At 46.2% G+C, this 20,684-nt stretch overlaps 1 protein-coding gene across 4 annotated transcripts in view; it reads left to right on the forward strand.

Moving 5' to 3' along the window:
• ZNF512 (zinc finger protein 512) overlaps positions 1 to 20,684 on the forward strand; it is a 34,087-nt gene that overhangs the window by 9,980 nt on the left and 3,423 nt on the right. For 2 of the 4 annotated variants that reach the window (XM_084792756.1, XM_084792758.1), the window contains 11 exons: positions 5,830 to 6,014; positions 6,709 to 6,813; positions 7,085 to 7,168; positions 7,771 to 7,895; positions 8,759 to 8,845; positions 11,931 to 12,029; positions 12,553 to 12,720; positions 14,575 to 14,763; positions 17,189 to 17,290; positions 18,427 to 18,489; positions 19,816 to 19,914. In XM_084792756.1, coding sequence (XP_084648882.1) covers positions 5,830 to 6,014; positions 6,709 to 6,813; positions 7,085 to 7,168; positions 7,771 to 7,895; positions 8,759 to 8,845; positions 11,931 to 12,029; positions 12,553 to 12,720; positions 14,575 to 14,763; positions 17,189 to 17,290; positions 18,427 to 18,489; positions 19,816 to 19,914 — 1,306 coding nt within the window. The remainder of the gene's footprint in view (positions 1 to 5,829; positions 6,015 to 6,708; positions 6,814 to 7,084; positions 7,169 to 7,770; positions 7,896 to 8,758; positions 8,846 to 11,930; positions 12,030 to 12,552; positions 12,721 to 14,574; positions 14,764 to 17,188; positions 17,291 to 18,426; positions 18,490 to 19,815; positions 19,915 to 20,684) is intronic. The other 2 variants (XM_084792757.1, XM_084792759.1) reach the window with 1 other exon arrangement.

Raw genomic sequence — 20,684 nt, forward strand, 5'->3', positions numbered from 1 at the left:
TTATGTGTTCTGAATAATTTGACATTTTGTCATTAGGAAGCCTATCTTTTTATATCTAGCAATACTCTGTCCTGAAGTCTGTTTTATTAAGAATAAAACAGCCATCACAGTCGTCTTGTGTTTGCCGATTATATACTAGTTTTTGTTGATTCATTATTTTAAAATCTGTTGTTGGTGTGTGTGTGTGATTTGTAAGTATGTGCAGGTGAGTACAGGTGCCTGCCAAGAGCTCCCCTGGAGCTGGACTTGGAGGTTGTTATGAGCCACCTGATGTGGGTGCTGGGAACCAAACTCAGGTCCTCTAGAGTGCAGTACATACTTTTAACTCCTGAGCCATCACTCCAGCCCCCATTTATTCTTGATTTGTGTATTTATATTTACAGGTTACTGATCATAGGTCGCATATAGTAGGATATCATTGTAGTGACTGCCAATCTCCCGCTTTTAACTAGAGTGTTTAGACTAACAGCATTTGAGTTAATGTTAATAGGGTTGAATTTGTGTCTACCCTCTTATTCTTTGTTCTCTAGCTGTCTGTGCTATGGTTTATTCCTGTTCTTGAATGCTTAAGGTTGCATTTAAACTTACTATTCTTGGTGGCTGGAGAGATGACTGGTTAAGAGTGCATACTGCTCTTGTAGAGGACCTAAGTTCAGTTCCCAGCCCTCACATTGGGTCCCTCACAACTGTCCATAACTCCAGCTCCAGGGGAATCTAGTGCGTCCGGCTTTCCTAGGGATGAGTGCATTCTCATGTATATCCCACAAAGAGGCGCACACCCATATATACAGAATTACAGACAAAATAAGAATCTTCACATTTACTGCTGTATTATTAGTTTGGCTAAGACTCTACAATAAGTTCAGAAGCTGGGCGTGATGGCACATGCCTTTAATTCCAGCACTCGGGAGGCAGAGGCAGGCTGATCACTGTGAGTTCGAGGCCAGGCAAAGCTACACAGAGAAATGCTGTCTTGAAAAGCAAAAAAAAAAAAAAAGAAAAAAAGAAAAGAAAAAAAAATTTTTTTTCAGTGTCTCCTGTAGGAATTATAACATATGTACATCCTTTCATAATCTATTTAGAGTTAGTATCTGCTCCTGCTTAAATGGAGAAAGCTCACAAACTCATAGATGTCTTCCATCTCCTGCCGTCTGACCCTTACAGCTTTGGATGTGTTCTCCGCATACTACTGAACCCTTACCAAATAATGTTTACGTTTTGCTTTAAATGATTTTTAAAAATGTTTCCCAAGCTATTTGTGCAAGCACACATTCTCTCCCTCTCTGAGGCAAGGTCTTGCTTAGTAGTCTACCTGGCCTTGAACTTACCATCCTCCTGCCTCAGTCTTTCTAGGACTAGGAGTGTAGTACCAGAAAGTACTATTACTTTGTGTCCCCACCCATTGTTTTCCCAGATAGGGTTTCACTCTGCAGCCCAGGGTAGACTGGAACTTGAGGTAGTCCTCCTGTCTCATCCTCATAAGTACTGGGATGATAGGTGTGAACTATCACATCTGGCTGGCTGTTTTCTCTTCCTTCTCCCTTACCGCCTTCTTCTCTTTTATTTAATTCATCTATTCTTGAACCATCAAGATAGCCCTGTGGGCTGGGCATGGTGGCGCACGCCTTTAATCCCAGCATTGGGGGGGGGTGGGCAGAGGCAGGTGGATTGCTGTGAGTTCAAGGCTAGCCTGGTCTACAAAGTGAGTCTAGGACAGTCAAGACTACACAGAGAAACCCTGTTTCGAAAAACAAACAAACAAACAAACAAAAGATAGCCCTGTGGGTAAAGGCCAAGCCTAAAAAACATGTTCAGTTCTTGGGATCCATATGGCGGAAGGAGAGAACCAACTTCATATGCAGCTAGCTTTCTCCTTTTTATGTAATCTATGACCCAAGCTCAGGAATAGTGTCCACTTGTAGGGTGGATTTTCCTACCCCAGTTAACCCGGTCAAGATAGGCACTCATCGGCTGCCCAGAGGCTGACCTGATCCAGACAATCCTTCACAAGTAGTCTCTCTGATGATTCTAGGTCCTCTCGTTTGAGAAATTAATGATTAAAACCTGAAACCCAAAGACATCAAGTATATTTTTTATCACATTTTTGGTGTGTATATGCGTGTTGTGCATGTGTGGGTACCAAGGGAAATGTATAGGGAGGTCAGGGACAACTTGCGGGAATCGGTTCTCCACCATGTAGATCCTGAAAGTCAAACTCAGGTAGTCGTGTTTGACAGTAGGTACCTGCTGAGCCATCTCGCTGGCTCCCAAACACATCAGTTTTAATCCATGCCCGTCTACTATTTGTCTTCATGGGTTCATGGCTACTCATAACAGCAACAACAGAATGTATTCAGTTTAACTTCAAAAGCTTCTGTAGTCTAACAGTTCCAATACTATTTAAAACGTCTAAGTCTCTTCTGACATTCCAGAATGATTAAAAGCAAATTACATACTTAAGCCATAAAGGTATACAAAGTAAACAGTCCTAGTCCAAAGAGAAGAATGGGAGCATAGCAGTGACCAGACCAAGACAAGACTGAAATCCAGCAGGGCAAACACTAAATTTTTTGTTTTTGTTTTTGTTTTTGTTTTTTGAGACAGGGTTTCTTTGTAGACCAGGCTGGCCTCAAACTCACAGCGGGCCACCTGCCTTTGCCTCCCAAGTATAAATCTTAAATCTCTGTCCAGCATTTTGGCCTCATCCCTCCTGCTCTCCCACCTGTAGTACACACATCCTGTAACCTGAACAAGCTCCACTTTATGCCTGTAGCTTTCTTCCTGCAGTCCTGGCGTCTTCAGCATCCTGTGGTTTCCATTACTTCACCTGCACAACTTTACACAGTGGCTTCAAGGGGCCTCCTTCAAGGGAGCCTGACCTGCCAACAGGACCAATTTCTGCGTGGATCTTCCCACCTTGATTAGCCTAATCAACGCAATCCTTCACAGGCAGGTCCAGGCAAATCTAACCCAGATAGTTCCTCACAGGTGTGTCCTCACATGATTCTCCATTCTGTTGATTAGAAACCCTCACAAGCGGGTTACAAAAGACGGCTTCATGGTTAAAGTACTCTCTGTGCAAATGTGCAGACTGGGATTTGGATCCCCAGAAACTCATGGAAAGGTTGGATGAGCTTGATGGCCCATCTGTAGTTTCAACATCAGAAGGTGGAGGAGACAGGCTCTCCAGAGCAAGAAGCTGGCTAGCAACAGTAGCCATATCAGCCAGCAGCCAGCTTAAACCTTGCCCCCTCCAGGAGCCGCCTGTTTCTTTACTCTTCAAATCTAAGTCTCCCTCCTATAGCATTTTCTTTTGCTGGAGTGACTTGCTCACACATTCCTCACAGAACAAATCTACTGAAAACAAATTCTTAGGTTTTTTTGAGGAAATAATACTGTAGGAACTTTTCACTGAAGCTAGAATTCTGAATTGACATCTTTTCCTTCAAGATTTAAAAAAAATATTTCTTTATTATTATGTATACAGTGCTCTGCCTACATATACATCCGCAGACCAGAAGAGGGCATGAGATCACATTATAGATGGCTGTGAGCCACCATGTGGTTGTTGGGAATTGAACTCGGGGCCTCTGGAAGAGCAGACAGTGCTCTTAACCACTGAGCCATCTCACCAGCCCCCCTCAAGATTATAAAAATAATGTCATGTGGCTCACTGACTCCTTGGTTTCTTTTGGTCATCCATGATCCTAAGAGTCACTGTTCCCTGTATCGAAAAACACTCCCTTTCTGAAGCTATGCTCTAGTGTTTTGTCTTTAATAGTTTCATTAAGGTGTGTGTAGCTGTGCCTATCTTTGAGTAAAATTACTCAGTGTAGAGATGACCTTCACTTACGTTGTATTAAGGTATGTCTCTCTGGCAGTGAACTTAGAGTTTACCGATTCTGTTATTGCTATTGAGGAATCTCATGCCTCAGGAGATAGTAGGCGGGACTACTGTTCCCAGTCTGGAGAGTCCCATGGAAAGAAAGAGAAAGGCAGAGGGAGAGGAAGAAGGTCATGAGACGGAGGTTGCCATGTGGGGGTCCACCCTGGGGACAAGGATGGAGCAGAGGTGGCCAGGGCAAGACTACATGGCAAGTAGCACATGGCTGGGAGGTAGCCAGGCTGGTGTAGACTGGTTAGAACAGATGAGAATCTGCCCAGTTACGGCGCTTGAAGCTTATTAATAAATGTAGCAGGTCTCCAGAGCAGGCACAGAAAAAAATGAATTCTAACAGTAAAGCTTTTTGAATCTTTCAATTTATATCTGTCACCAAATTTAGGGGCTTTTTTAAAACCAATTTTTTTTTCCAAATGTGTTTTTCTTTTGTGTGAGTGTGTGGCATCTGTGTGCATACATGTGTGTGTATATACGTGTGGGCCACAGACTTCCTCACTCCCTCCCCATCTTATTTATTTCTTTAAAAACGTGAGGGAGGTCGCTGGAGAGCGGACCTGGGTTCTAGTCGTAGCACCGCGTGGTGGCGCTCGGCCACGGTAACTCCAGTCCTCTGACACTTCACAGGCACCATTCGTGCATTCAGCAGTGCACACACATACACACAGGCAAAACATTCAGACTCAAAATAAAAACTGTGTTGGCGTTTGTTAGAGCACAACCTGCAGGAGTTGGGTCTGTTTGTTTTTTCTAGAGAGGGTTTCTATGCAAAACTGGCTGTCCTGAAACTCACTCTGTAGAACAAGCTGGCCTCAAACTCAGAGCTCAGCTCCCCTTGCCTCCTGGGTGCTAGAATTAAAGGCCTGTGCCACCACTGCCTGGCTCAGTAAGTTTTTTAATGACCAGTTCGGTTTAAAAATCTGAATCTAGCTACAACCCTTAGCTTTTGTAGCTTAAGAACAATGCTATCTTGTCTTAGTGAAGTGGCCAGAGTATCCTGGTAAATAGCTAGATTCAGATTTTTAAACCGAACTGGTCATTAAAAAACTTAGGGTTGTAGCCGGGCGCTGGTGGCACACGCCTTTAATCCCAGCACTCAGGAGGCAGAGGCAGGCGGATCTCCGTGAGTTCAAGGCCAGCCTGGTCTACAGAGTAAGTTCCAGGACAACCAGAGTCGTTACACAGAGAAACCCTGTCTCAAAAAACAAACAAACAAAAAAAGCTAAGGGTTGTGTCTCATAAGTAGGACAGGGCGCCTTAGCAGTGTTGGGAAGGAGATGGAAGGAGGAGGAGGGTGGGTCAGGCTGGATCCACAGACTCTTCTTTTCCTCTGTGCTGAGGAGCCTTATACCAGACAGGACAGATGGGATGCGTGTGATTATACATTCAAGGAGCAGCTGAGCGGTCACGTGGTACACTATCACTTTGCCTGCTCTGGTTTCTTTTTTTTTTTTTTTTTTTTAGTTTTTTTCAAGACAAGGTCTCTCTGTGTAGCCTTGGCTGTCCTGGACTCACTTTGCAGACCAGGTTGGCCTCGAACTCACAGCGATCCGCCTGCCTTTACCTCCCGAGTGCTGGGATTAAAGGCGTGCGCCACCACGCCCGGCTCTGCTCTGGTTTCTTGGAGTAGTCTGGGAAGGCCTGCCTTCCTGAGCTGCAAGAGAGATCAGGTGTGTAGTCTGCTTACTCTGTCTGCACTGGGGATAAGCGGAATTGCATATGCTGTGTTGACTTCTAATTGTTAGGATGTTTTAACCTGTGCTCTGTTTTTGTATGAATGCATTTTGGGGTTTTTTTTGGTAAACAAAACAAAAACCAGTCTTCATAGTTTTGCGCATTATTAACTTGGTTGTGTTTTCACAATATCGGAATAACTAATGGGAAATCTCCCCAGCTTCTCTCCTGTGGTACCTATCTTTATGTTGTGTCAGTAGCAGGACCCAGTGCTCCATAAAGGACAACAGCTTCCAGTACACTATCCCTCACGATGACTCCTTAAGTGGTTCATCCTCCTCCTCATGTGAACCAGTGAGTGATTGCCCAGCATCCTTCCGAAAATCTACCTACTGGATGAAGATGAGAAGGATCAAGCCTGCTGCCACTTCACAAGTTGAAGGTATCCGTTTCAGAGGCTCAGCTCTAAGACAGGAATGTGTATGTGAGGTGCTTAGTGTCTTAGTGTCGCGTGGGAGTTTGTCACTAGTGATTACACAAGGTTTTGTTTGGGATGGGCAACTCAGGCTGCCTCAAAGCTCAGTGTCTATTTCAAGCTAGCATCAAACTTTTCATGAACGTCCTGCATCAGCCTCCAGAGTGTTGGAATTACACTACAGCCAACTTGATTAAGCAGGTGTTGAGGCATCAGGCTGTCACACACTGTGGACCTCTATCCTTTCATCAGTAGAGTGAGGTTTTTACCAATGCTACTTAGCAGCAGCCTTTTTCATGGGATTTGACCTTTTTCTTACTCTTTTGTTTCCCTCTGCTCTTGAGGATGTGGGATGGGTGATGGGCTATCGTGGGAGTGTGAACTAGAGGGCCAGTCAGTGGTTCATAGCTGTCTCTGTTGAGTTGTGCTTCTGTAGCCATAAGTCAGAATCAAGAGAGTTTTAGAGGCCCTTGGGCATAAGGAGGATCTGACGGTTTCTGAGGGGAGGCAATCTAAAAGGAAAAGGCTCTATGGGTTAAGCACAAGTGGCACCAGGTTTCTCCAAGTGGCCCTGTGAGGGTGAGTGTCCTGCTGACCTGTGGTGTTGGTGTGGTGGGTTCTGAGGGCAAACCCAAATGTTCTTTGTTGTGTGGAACGTCAGGTGCAGGGGCGAAGGAGCAGGAAAAGGCCAAAGGAAAGAGGAAGGTCAAGCAGGAAGAAGATGAGGACTATCGCGAGCTTCCTCAGAAGAAGCACAAGCTGTACGGTAGGCCCCGCACTGTCTGTCCTTCCTGAGAGACTGGGCCTTTAAGGCTGGAGGAAGAAAGCTTTTGCTTTGGTGGCTTGGTTGGCTTTGGGGCCCCTAGACTTTGAGTGAGGGAGTGAATGGCCTTCTTGTACCCTTTACCTTTGCTCAGTCCTGTCATAGGAAGGTCAGTTGGTTGAGGGAGTGGGAGCTGGTTGCTGAAGAGTGAGGGAGGAGGTTTTGTGAGGCTGACATGTCAAGCTTCAGGTCTCTAAGTTTCCATCTTATACAGGGAGGAAGCAGCGGCCAAAGGCTCAGCCTCACCCCAAACCGCAGGCTCGTCGGGTTCGGAAAGAACCGCCAGTCTATGCAGCAGGTATGCTTCCCTTTGAGTGCCTGCGTGTGTCTGTGAGGCTCTCACTTCCCCTCCCTCCATCTGTGCAGGGCAGGCATCTGTCACCAAACCTCCCCTGCAGCCCACTGAAGCGGCAGTCACTGCTGGTTTGGAGGTCACATAGACTTAAGTTTTGGCACTTTATGCCTGAGCTGCCTCAGTCTGTTTCTTGTACAGCCCTCAGTTTCTTTGTGTGCAAGTAGATAAGGAAATTTAAGAGACATAAACACAGTTAGCATGATCTCAGGCTTAGAGGGACAGCACGCATCGGCATCTTTGCATGTCTCGGCATCTTTTTCTTAGATCATGGTCTGGAAAGTGGTGCCCAGTTCTGACTCTCTCCTTTGGGTTTTGGAGTGAGTCTCAGATGGGTGTTTTTCTCCCCTATGGGGCAATGGGTAGACGTTTCTGAAACTCTACAGTGAATGGAAATAAGTTATGTTTGGAAGTTCTATACTGCAAGAGTCTGTTCATCCTCATCTACCAAAACAAACTATTGTACAATACTTTTCCTCAATTGTAGACTTAAGAGTTTTTATCTGAAGAATGCTGCCGATTACAGTGTCCTATTCTTTCCATTGTAGGAAGTATGGAGGAAAAATGGTACTTAGAAATCATGGACAAAGGCAGTGTTTCCTGTCCTACCTGCCAGGTAGTGGGGAGGAAGACTATAGAGGGTTTAAAGAAACACATGGAAAACTGCAAACAGGTTAGCTATTTTGTGGCATTTTGTGATTTCCCCCCTTAAACTATAGACTTCTGGTACTATGCACAGTCTGTTATAGCTAACTAGGGATAGTGCTGGGTGTGGCAGCTCACTCCTTAAATCCCAGCATTTGGGAGGCAGTGACAGGCAGATCTCTGTGAGTTCAAGGCCAGCCTGGTCTGCAAAGTGAGTCCAGGACAACCAGGGCTGTTACACAGAGAAACCCTGTCTCAAAAAAACAAAAACCTAGCTAGGGATAGCATTGTGCAATAGAGAAAATGTAGACTTTGCATGTACAGGCTTGGGTTTGCATGTTTGTTTAATTGTACTGCTAGTTGCAATTTTAATGTATGGACCTTGGTTTCTTCTTACCGAATGCAGAAGAAATGACAGCTGCCTTAGTGTGCTTTTACTTGTACATCACGATGACCAGATACCTGGCCTAAACAGCTCACACTCTGACTCATGATCTGGAAGAGTATAAGCCCATCAGCGGCCAGGAGAGCGTGATGGCTGGAGTGCCTCCTCTGTGGGTGCCAGGAGTTGTGTCAGTGCCTCTCACATGGCAATTGAATCTAGATCCAGAACAGAAGCAGGCCTAGGCTACAAAGACCCATTCCCTAAGCCACCCTCCTCCACCAGCCAGATCCCACCTGCCAGTGGTTCCACAACCCCCCAAAACAGTGACACCAGCTGGGGACCAAGTATTTCACACATGAGCCTGTAGACAACATGAGACTCAGGCCATAACTCACAATGAGAAAGAAGTGACACATGCTGGTACCTGGACCAGCTGATGGCATTTAGTGACTTTCTGTTTTTCCTTTGAGTACTCTGGCAGTGAGCAATGACTTTTTGCCTTTCAGGAAATGTTTACCTGCCACCATTGTGGGAAACAACTTCATTCACTGGCAGGAATGAAGTACCACGTCATGGCCAACCATAATAATTTGGTAAGAGTTTCCCATGTTCTTTGTGAGCCTATGTGATGGTTATATATACACACATGCATGCATACGTACATGCACACACACATGCATATATGTACATATACACACTTGCATGCATACATGCATATATACATACAAACACATAAATATATGTTTATTTAAAAGATGTTTTTAAAATTAATTTTTACAAATACAAAGTATGTGGGGAAAGAAGAGTCTACCCCACTGGTGGTGGGAATATAAATTGATGTAGACACCATGTAAGTCAGCATGGAGAGTTCCTCTAAAAGCCAAGACTAGAACTACCCAGTTACATCATCCCTATGCACATGCCACCACACCTAGCTACATGTGAGGATTTCAGATGTTCAGTTAACAGGTGAGAATGTCCAATCCACTGATCATCAAGAAGATGAATATTACAACTAAGGCAGGGAGCAAAGCCAGTGTTAAAGTGTCATGGTGCACAGGCCTGTACAGTTCCAGCCCTTAGGAAGCTGAGGTGGGAGTGTTAGGGTTGGTCTGGAGCTTGTGTGTGTTCAAATGTTAACTGCTTGCTCCCAAGCTCCTTAAGAGCAAATCCTCACATATGATGCTGTGTAAACCTTGCCTCCCAAATTGTCCCTGATTGGTTAATAAAGTGCCTACACCTGGGCTGGGCAGGAGAGCGGTAGGCAGAGCCTTGGTTCGAGGGCTTTGGGGTCGCAGAAGGACCATGATGGGGAGAGGGAGAAGGAAGGAAGGAAAAGAAGGAGCAGGCCTCCATGGGTTAGTATGAGCCAGGAGCACATGGCCATGGGTTAGTGTGAGCCAGGAGCACATGGCCATGGGTTAGTGTGAGCCAGGAGCACATGGCCATGGGTTAGTGTGAACCAGGAGCACATGGCCATGGGTTCATGTGAACCAGGAGCACATGGCCATGGGTTAGTGTGAACCAGGAGCACATGGCCATGGGTTAGTGTGAACCAGGAGCACATGGTCATGGGTTAGTGTGAACCAGGAGCACATGGCCATGGGTTAGTGTGAACCAGGAGCACATGGCCATGGGTTAGTGTGAACCAGGAGCACATGGCCATGGGTTAGTGTGAACCAGGAGCACATGGCCATGGGTTAGTGTGAACCAGGAGCACATGGTCATGGGTTAGTGTGAACCAGGAGCACATGGCCAAATGCAGCTTACTCTGAGCACTGGCCTGATGGAGCAGGAACAGCCTGAGAAGAACATGTGCAAATACTTATGGGGTTTGTGGATAGGAAATAGACAAAATAGCTTAGAGGGTTAATACTTGCCCAGCCCCAGGTGTATTATGGCTTATTAAAGGTCTACTAGGTCTCTGTGTCCATTTATTTCCAAAATAGCAGGTTAAGGAATAACTGCCACCTTAATAATCATATAAATCAATATAAAATATCAATAGCCATTTCCCACAACACCGGAGGATTGCTAGTACAAGTCCATCTGGCTGGGCTTATAGTGAAACTTTGTCTCAAACAAGACAACTTGTTTTTGCTCAGGATGCTGGGAATGGGGGACAGCAGACTGGTTCCCCATCCCCAAAGAACTTGTGGGCAGTTTTCCTCTGAGGAAAGCGCAGTCACAGGCAACAATTTCCCTTCTAGACTGGAAACCCACAGACAACATGATAACAGTGTCATGTCAGCTCAGTGAGAACAGCAAAGACTCATCTCTAGCAGGTTAGGGGGACGGTGCACACAAGAGACAGAAATTACTCAGCAGGCAGACCTCCCTGGGATCTACAGTTACCCTAAAGATTCAGAAACTCCCTGGGATGAGGAGGCGAGAGAGATGGCTCATTGGCTCAGAGTGTGCGGTGCTCTTGCAGAGGACCTGAGTTCTGTTCCCGGCACGCACATGAGGCAGCTCACAACTGCCTGTAACTCCAGTTCTAGGGGACTCTAACGCCTCTGACTTCCAGAGGTACTGGCACTCATGTTCACATGCTCCCACACAGATACATACACATAATTAAAAATAGAATAAATCTTTAAGGGTGGAGGGTGGACCTGGTATTCCTACCTAAAGGAAGTAAGTGTGACTGGGATGCATTGCATGAAATTCCAAAATGATCAATGCAAGTATTATGTTGGGGGAAAAGTAATAAATCTTTAAAGGAAAGAAATAACCTGAGCCTTCTTTGTCCATGTCTGCAATGCCACCTCCATCTTGGTATCTGGAAGGCTTCTAGGCCTGAGGGGAGCTCTGTGGAACCTGGGAAGGCTACAGTGTTTGGTGGAAGATTGGGATATAGGAGACCTAAGGCCAGGCTGCAGCTATGGCAGCTCAGAAATCCTCCTGGGTTCTGCAGCCCAGGACACATCACGAGAAGCTGCCCTCTCCTGGGCGTAGAGGTTCTCAGGCATGGGTGGAGGGAGTATCCCACCACCAGAGCCTTCTCTGCTGTAGAGAAGCATCTTGGAGATTCTCAGCTGGATGGGGAGGCCATTTGAGGGTCTCCCACCTGGCCCCGTCACTGCACTCAGAGCATCTGTTGCTGATGCTGCAGCAGAGATGGTTAGGCTGATGCCTCAGGAAGCATGCCCACACCTTGTGCTCCTTTAGGTTGCTTGGGAGCCAGGATCACACAAGTCTGTTAGCCAGGGCAGCAGGCCATCCTGAAGTATTTCTGCAGATCATGCTGCTGATCTGGGCTGTAGATGTTGGCATGGAGAACAGGGACAAGGAGCCCAGTACATCATTGACTTCCTCCATCTTGGCTGGTGCTGGTGTCTTTTACTTAATGAGTGCAGATAGCTCACTGAAGCTGGGTCTGGCGCTTGTACCTCATAGGAGAGATATGAGAGTAGATAAGACTCTTCATCTTCCATAGGATGAAACCTTTGAGCTGTACCAGAGGCATTTGTGTGTTTAGGTTAATCTACTGAGCAGTAGAGATCAGAACTTCCTGCCATCCGGAAGATGGAGAGAGTCAAAACATGGACTTAACAGTATCAGTGTAGCTCACAGTTCAATTCTTTCTTGTCTTTTTTTGGCCAGGGAGCTGCTGTTTTGTTTTCTGTCTCATGAATCATATTTATTTGGTTTTTTTGTTGTTGTTGTTGTTTCCAGCCTATTTTGAAGGCAGGAGATGAAGTGGACGAGCCAAGTGAGAGGGAGCGACTTCGCACAGTTCTGAAGAGGATGGGAAAGCTCAAGTGTATGCGTGAGGTGAGAGCCCCAGCGTCAGGTGCTCCTCCCTGGGCGCTCAGGTCAGCAGCGCCTTTCTGTTCTTCTTTCCCATTTGTCTTCCCTTGCAGAGTTCTTAATTCTTGCAGTCATTAAGAGTTGTTTATTTTTCCTCTTCTCCACAAGTCTATTCCCCCTCATCCTCATTGTTCCAAGGGGCTTCTTTACAGCCTTTCTTTAGTGTGGTGAAGATGATTCTCAAGAGCTCTCTCATGACTGTGATGAGCTCAGTGTTGCTGGGTAGGCTTGGGTCGCAGTCTGAGAGGGAAGCTCTGTCATGCGTAGGTGTGTGGGTCTACTTTCTCAGTGACCACTGAACTGACTCTCCATCTGCCTCAGACAGGATTGCCAAGGAGGGGAGGTTTGTGCCAATGGGAAATGTTGGTGAGCGTCTCGTAGTCTCACTACTGCTTTTCTGTGGTTCTGTGGTGCTTGGTGACTTCTGAGAAACTTCCGGATCTTGTGAAACCTACGATTCTAACACAGGCCTCTTTCCCATGTTCAGAGCTGCTCCAGTACCTTCACCAGCATTATGGGTTATCTGTACCATGTTAGGAAATGTGGCAAAGAGGCTGCGGAGCTGGAGAAGTTGACCCTGAAGTGTCACCAGTGTGAAAAATCATACAAGTCGAAGGCTGGCCTTGCATACCACATGAGGTCAGAGCACGGGCCTGTGAGTATTGATTCTTTTCTAGACATTGTGGATGTGTGCTGTGCTGCACTGCCCCCTGTACTTGTGTGTGTCTTCTCTTCCTCATCTGTGTCCTGTTTCCTCTTTGAAGGCTTCTGTTGCTCTGGTGAAGGAGATGGGGGCGGGGGGGAGAGAGTATGATGGACATGCGCCTTAGTTTCCAATGCAACCTACAAGGCATATGGGTTCAGAGTTCATCATGGCAGGGCAGCTGAGAGCTTGGATGTTGATCTACACATAGAAGAAGACAGAGACAGAGAGCTAACTGAGAATGGCACACCTCCACTAACAAGCCTTCCAAACGGTTCCATCAACTGGGGACCAAATATTCAAGCATCAGAGCTCACAGCAGGAGGGGGTGTGGGGGGGGATTCTCATTTTTACCACTACACCATCTATGTGTGTTTTCCCTGTGTGTAGGCACACATATTTGCAGGTGCTCACACCTAAGTGCACATGCATAAAGGTCTGAAGTTGACCTTGGGTACCTAGCTCTCCACTTATGTATTGAGGAGGGGTCCCTTGCTGAATGAACCCAGAGCACACAGGCTCTGGATGGTCTAGCCAGCCTTTGTCTCCACCGGCAGGCTGCTGTGCCTGCCCAGCTGTTATGTGGCTGCTACAGCTACAAGTTTCAGGCCTCATGCTTGCATGACTACTTTTTATCAATTGACCATCTACCCAACCCCTAATTATTATATTAATTTTTCTAGATTTAATTTAGGTATATGACTATTTACCCTGCATGTATGTATGTGCACTGCGTGAGTGTCTAGTGCTCACGAAGTCAGAAGAAGGTGTCATGTCCCCTGAAACTGGAATTACAGATGGCCATGAGCCACCATGAGGGTGCTGGGAATCAAAGCCAGGTCCTCTGCAAGAGCAACAAATACTTTTAACTGTTGAGCCATCTCTCCAACCCCCATTACTATATATTTAAAACTAAAACATTCCCTCTTATTTAGAATTTTTTGTAGGAATATGTCTCTATTCATTTTCTTTGTGTCTTGACTCTGTTTTTTGGTTTTGTTTTTTAAAGGGAAGGTTGTTGGGGTTTTCTGTTTTGTTTTGTTTTTCCAAGACAGGGTTTTTTTGTGTATCCCTGAATGTCTTGGACTCGCTTTGTAGACCAGGCTAGCCTCGAACTCACAGAGTTCTGCTTGCCTCTGCTTTCCAAGTGCTATGATTAAAGGCATGTGACTCACATCTGGCATTGTTTTTATATTTCCAATGTGATTGACTCAGGATAATAGTCTGAGACCCATGTTTTCACCTGCTGACTGGACAGAAGGCCAGGAGCCTTCCTGCCTCTCTTCCTGGCGCTCTCTGGGTGTTGCCCAGTTCTCTGCTGTGCCCTCTGCTGTTGCTTATAGGGAGACCCTGAATGCTCTCATCTAGACTGGAGGTTGCATCCCTAGCCCCCAGCTAGCCAGCCAGAGAGCTCAGAGATCCTCCTGTCTCAACTCCTGTAGTGGTGCAATTATGGAAGTGCATCATCGCACCTGCCTTTTTAACGTGGGTTTGGGGGATCAAACTTAATAAGCTGAGCTATCTTCTCCTGCCGCCTTACCCTTTGTGTGTGGTGGGGGAATATACACGAATGTGTTTGTGTGTGCACACATGTACGTATAGGTGTGCATGCCAAAGTAAGAGGTCTACAGTGTATGTCTGGAGCTTGCCTTTGTTAGCTGGACTGGCTGGCCAGGGAACTCTGAGTATCTCTACGCCCCTGTGTTAGTGTCACAGCCTTTGTCCTGCTAAGAAGAGCATCGTGTTTAATCACTGGATGTGCCTGAAGCCGCTTGTCAACCCTGTCTTCGCATCTCTCTCTGGCAGGTCTTCCCAGAATCAGGGCAGCCAGACTGCTTAAAGGAGATGAGTCTGGAGGCCAAGGGTGGAGGTCGAGTTCAGCGGCGTTCTGCCAAGATAGCTGTGTACTACCTGCAGGAGCTGGCCTCTGTTGAGCTGACCAAAGAATGGCCGAAGAGGAAGGTACTCCAGGACCTGGTACCAGATGATCGGAAGGTATGGTCATGGGTCACTGGTACTCAATACTTTGTAGACTGTTTTCCCAGTATGGATTTGTGCGGTGTTCTCTCGAGCCTCGGTTGAAGGATCTATGGTTTTTATAGGAATACCACCCAGGCAATGCTGGAGCTTCTTGGTGCATCCAGTCAGAAGGTATATATATGGTGCTGCTTTGATGAGTAAAAGTTACTGATGGTGATACCCGGTGAGTTGGCAAGGTTGTGTCTTCAGGTAACTCAGTGATACAGTTACGCTGGTCCTCTTGACTAGGGCAGTTTGAGTAGAGACCAAGCCTACCCAAAACCTCCTGTCCTTCATGCTGCCCATTTCATCAGCATCCATTGATGAGCCTTCCCTACACAAGTGTCCCGTGGTGTTACTTAATGAAAAACTTTCATCTTTCATGGTTTTTATAGTTACTCGTTGCAGTTGTACTGTGAGAGAAGTCTCTTTTATGTCATTTTATTAAAAGTATCAGAAAAGTCCTCCCTCACAGTTCATGAGGAAATAATGGTAGAAAGCCTCACAAATGATGATATCCTATGAATGCTCAAACACTTTACAGATACTCAGAACACTTTATACCGAATGGTGTGGTTATTGCCTAGAACCTGCGTACTTTAAATCATTTCTAGATTGTTTATCTGATACAAAGTAAGTGTTATAAGTAACTATTGAACCATGTGTGGTGGTGCACATAGCACTTGGGAGACGGCGGAGGGAAGAGTGCTGGTAAAAGTCAGCCTTGGCTACACAGTGAGACCCTGTTCCACAAAACAAGCAAAATAGTTGTTTACTGTATTATTTAGGGAATACTGACAAGAATAGTATCTGAAAATTACATTGCATATAAATATATATAAATATATTTATAATAAATATATAAAAAATATATTTATTTTTGTTTTTCAGGTTTTTTTGAGACAGGGTTTCTCTGTGTAGCCTTGGCTGCCCTGCACTCACTTTGTAGGCCAGGCTGGTCTTGAACTCATAGCATCCACCTGCCTCTGCCTCTCGAGCGCTGGGATTAAAGGCATGCGCCACCACCCCCAGCTGCATTTAAATATTTTTAATTATTACATTTTGTTTATGGAGAGGGCTGTATATGGAGGTCAGAGGACAAGGTGAAGAAATCTGTTCTTCTCTTCCACTGTGTGGGTCCTGTGGGTTCAGTGCAGGCCGTCAGGCATGGCGGCAAGTGCTGTTCCTCAGCTGTCTCACCAGCCCCACACTCAGCCTTCACGACTTGCAGTTGGTTAAGTGAGCAAATGTAGAATCTTATGCTCTGCAGACACTCACTTTTGTAGGTACTCAGTTTTATTCTATAGGTTAAAAGTCACTGCTAGCAGGAGTTATCTCTCTGCTCCAATTGACCCAGATCAGAGTTTTCAGAGGTCTGTCAGATAGAATCCTGAATCTTTTGTTGTGCCTAAACTTTAAAAACATATTTATTGCTGAGTGTTGTGGCCACTTCAGTCCCAGAGCATCAAAGCTACCAGCTCATAAGTCTGGCTGTGGTGACATATGCCTTTAACCCTAGCATGCAGGGGCAGAGGCAGGATCTCTGTGGGAGAGTTCTGTGACAGCCAGGGCTACACAGAGAAACCCTGTCTTGAAAAACCAAAAGGAAAGAAAAACCTGCTAACTCAGAGAGGCAGAGAAAGCACCAGCTGACCTTCCTACTCAGCTCACGTCCCAGAAGGAGAAGCCCTTCTTCTCCATGCTGCCTTAAGTACCCTTCAGCTCAGTGTCCCCACTTCCTGTGTTTTCCTAGGTCAACTGGTTGCTTTCTCCACTTTCTGACCCATGGTTGGCTTTATTTAGTTTTTGTTTACGGAAGGCTCTTGGGTTAAAGGTGTGTGCTAGGGCTGAGCCACACACAACCAGAAACAGGTTTTCCCAGAGCACACTCTCAAGGTTCACAGCCTGATCAAATATCCTGCACCAGCATCATCTGTGAGGGGCTAGAGAAATGATAGCTCTCTTGTTAAGAGCACTTGCTGCTCTTGCAGAAGACCCCAGTTTTGTTCCCAGAACCCACATTTAGTAGCTCACAGCAACCTATAGCTTCAGAGGATCTGAAATGCTCCTCTGGCCCCTGCAAGCACCTGTGCTCACAGTAACAAACCCACACACTATCACACACCAATATGTGTGATGGAGATAAAACAATACCCCCCCCCCCGCCTTTTTTTTTTGAAGTCAGGGTTTCTCCATGTAGTCCTGACTGTTCTGGAATTCCCTTTGTAGACCAAGCTGGCCTAGAACCCACAGAGATCCGCCTGCCTCTGCCTCCTGAGTACTGGGATTAAAGGCGTGTGCTACCATGCGTTCTCCCCTTTTTTAAAAAGTGGCTCTGCAGCTTTGAGGATGTTCTGCTTGGGAGTTGCTTTCTTGCAATCTGATGTTTCTTGTCTTCTAGTTAAAGTATACTCGCCCTGGGCTACCCACATTCAGCCAGGAAGTGCTGCACAAGTGGAAGATGGATATCAAGAAGTACCATCGCGTCCAGTGTCCTAACCAGGTGACGCTTGCTTTTCCAACATGTCAGTAAATGCTTCTGAGAGTCTGCTGTCATGATTGCTTCAAGACAAAGCGCTTGAACTGCAGTGGGGGCGTGCAGCAGTTACTTAACTTTGCTCAGACCTGGCTACCTGCATAATTCTGTGAGGCTCGGCAGGACAGCTCTGATGCTATGTGCGGCATCATTTGAGGTCATTCATGGGGGAAATGAACCGGACCTCAGATGGGACTGGAATGTCTCAGCTGGGTGCGTAGCTCTCCATATGGTCTCTCTGCAAGATAGCTGGGTTGCCAGTAGGGAATATACATGACTAATTGTGACACAAAAGTAAAGATGCGGGTCTTTCAAGGTCTCAATTTATACAGCAGCCGTCGATAGCAGCCTGTTAGTCAAAGGCATCAGAGGTATATTAGTTACCTTTCTGCTGCTGTGACACCATGACCGAAGGCGAGTACAGAAGGAAGGGTTTATTTGGGCTCATAGTTGTAATGGCCAAGAGTCTATCATGGTGGGGAAGGAGAGCAGCAGGTGGTGGGTGTGGTGGCAGGAAGAGAAGGCTGAGAGTTCACATCTTTAACAGCAAGCTCGAGACAGAGTGCAAACCGGAAGTTGAGTGAAACTACTGTAAATGCATAGCTCCCACCCTCAGTAAGGTTCCACTTCCGAAAGGTTCTACACTCATTCTCCAAACAGTGCCCCCAGGTGGGTACCAAGTGTTCCTATGGGAGCTGAGGTGGTTTGAATGAGAATCTCCCCATGGGTTCATGTATCTGAATGGTGCTTGGGAAGGATCAGGGGATGCTGTGGCCTTGTTGAAGGAGGTTGTCCCTGAGGGCAGGCAGGCCTGGAGGTCTCATGCCATACCATCCCCAGTTAGCTCTGGCCCTGCTTCCAATGTGGCTAATGTGAGCTCTCAGCTACTGCTCCAGTGCTATGCCTGCCTGCTGCCATGCTTCCCAGCGCCATGGTTATGGCCTCTGAAGCTGTAGGTAATCCCCAATTAGATGCTTCCTTTTATAAATTGCCTTGGTTGGTGGTGATTAAAGGTGTGCGCCACCATGCCCAGCTGCAAATGATTAATTCTAAGGGAAGGTCTCTGTGTGGTCCAGTGCTCACCTGTTGCTTCTCTTTTCCAGGATTGTGAGGCTCTCTACAGTAGTATATCTGGCCTTAAAGCTCACCTGGGCTCTTGTACATTGGTTTGTAACATTTTCAATTTACTATCTTAATGTGTCCTCCCCGGTAGTCTGTTGTAAAAGAGAGCTCAGTCTCGCTGAGCAGCCATCTATCCTGCTGGCCATCATCTTCAGAGGCTGCCTGCTGCCTCGGTGTCATGGATGTTCTTGGTCCTGTGGGTGAGGTAGCAGGTGCATCTAAGATACAGGAAAGGTCAACAAAGTACTCGTTGAAGGAGTTTGAAGAATTTGGAATCCCAACCAGAGATTGTTTCCTTTGCCCTAGTCCTCATATTGGGCCTACCTTGCTTTATTTTGCCATAATCTTCCTAAAAAATGAATTGGGGGCTGGAGAGTTGGTTAAGAGCACTGGCTGCTCTTCCAAAAGATCTGGGTTCAGTTATTAGCACCCACATGGTAGCTCATAGCTGTCTGTGACTCCAGTTCCAGGGGATCTGACACCATCACACACATATACAAGCAGGGAGAACACCAATATACATGCAATAAAAATAAATGAATCATTAAAAAAAAAAAAAGAAATTGTTTGAACTGGTGAAAAATCCTCCGAACCCGTCTGGACTGCCTCTACTGGACTCAACGGATGGAGGACAAGACGGGGTGTTGGGCTAACACCCAATCTCCTCTTGGAATCTTTTCCGTGTTGACCTTGCAGCCCACAAGCCATGGAAATGCTGCCACTTTCCGAGCCCATTCAGAAATTTCTCCTCACACAAAATGAGCACCTACAGCTTCAGGAGGGGAGAGGAAAATCTGTTCAAGGCCCCAAGGGCACTGTAGACATCTCAGCCAGATCTGTGTAGCAGTCAGTGCTCAGGAGAGGGTTACCTTGATCCTAGTTTCTGAGTTCTTCAGCTAGCTATTACTAATGGGATTCTTCTAACTCTGGATTTCCAAGACACTGTTTGCCACCGTGGTTCACAGTGGGAAGGGCTGTATCGTGGCGCCTCGAGTGAACCTGGGGCACTTGATTATTTGTGGGGAGGAATTGAGAAAAGCCAAAAGTGAGGTGAAAGGAAGTGGAGGAGGTTAGAACATAGTGGAAATAGAATGCTGGGCTGTGTCACAGTGCTGTGGGTGTTGGTTCACAGTGGCCTCAGGACAGCTGTGTCACAGTGCTGTGGGTGTTGGTTCACAGTGGCCTCAGGACAGGTGTGCAGTGGTTGGGTTTGTCTTAGCTGGGTTTTGTAAGATATATTGCCATTTTGGACCATTTCCCATGATTTCTGATTAAGTAGACTTGCCCCATCTCATTTCTCACAATCACAGGCCCACATATGTTTTCCTGAATTTACCCATAGTTCTCTTTTCTTTCTGTCTTTGAACCAGGGTACCTTTGTGGGTGGAAAATACAAGTGTCTTCTGTGTGAGAAAGAATTTGTGTCAGAGAGTGGTGTCAAGTACCACATCAACTCTGTCCATGCTGAGGTATGCTATCTGCCTTCCCCTCGTATCTGTCACCTTGTGCACCGTCTTCTAGCTGTAGGGAGTGGGCCTTGCCTTGCCTTCATGTACTAGGACTGGCAAAGAACTATGTTGAGAACTTGTCAGAGTCCAAAATGCTCTCTGAAATTAGATGAGTATAAATGTATTTTTTAAATGAAGATATTTGAGCTAACTATGGTTGGGCAGCTCTTAACTGGGATTAAATGAAACATTTGGGAACCAGATTGAACTTACATGTTTGATCTTGTCTTATAGCATTTTCTTCTGATAAACATTCAGATGTTTTTATGTCTTCCAATAGTCTTGTATTTTTATTTTATTTTAGATGAATGTTTTCCTGAATGTATGTCTGTTCCATGTGGGTGCCTGGTGCCCTGGTGGCCAGCGGAGGGCAGAAGCCCCCCTGGAACTATTTCAGATGGTTGTGAGCCATCGAGTATATGCTGGGTCCTCTGCACGAGCAGCCTGTGCTCCTAACCTCTGAGTCATCTCTCCAGCCCCCAATAACTAGTTTCTAATGCTGCTTGTATTATTGCATAAAACAAGGCAGAACCAGGGAGCTTGTCTTAAGTTACGCTTGGCCTGGTTGCAAATGCGTGTTATTCTAGTGCTTGGAAGGTAGAGGCAGATTGATCAGGAGTTTGGGGTCACTGGCTATCATTATGGGTATAAATGTTTTAAGTGTGTAAAAATGTGAGCTGGGTGTGTTGGTGCACACCTATAACCCCAACCCCTGGACATGCCAAGGCAAG

This window comes from Acomys minous (assembly GCF_964271855.1).
Source record: "Acomys minous genome assembly, chromosome: 8".
Lineage (NCBI taxonomy): Eukaryota > Metazoa > Chordata > Mammalia > Rodentia > Muridae > Acomys > Acomys minous.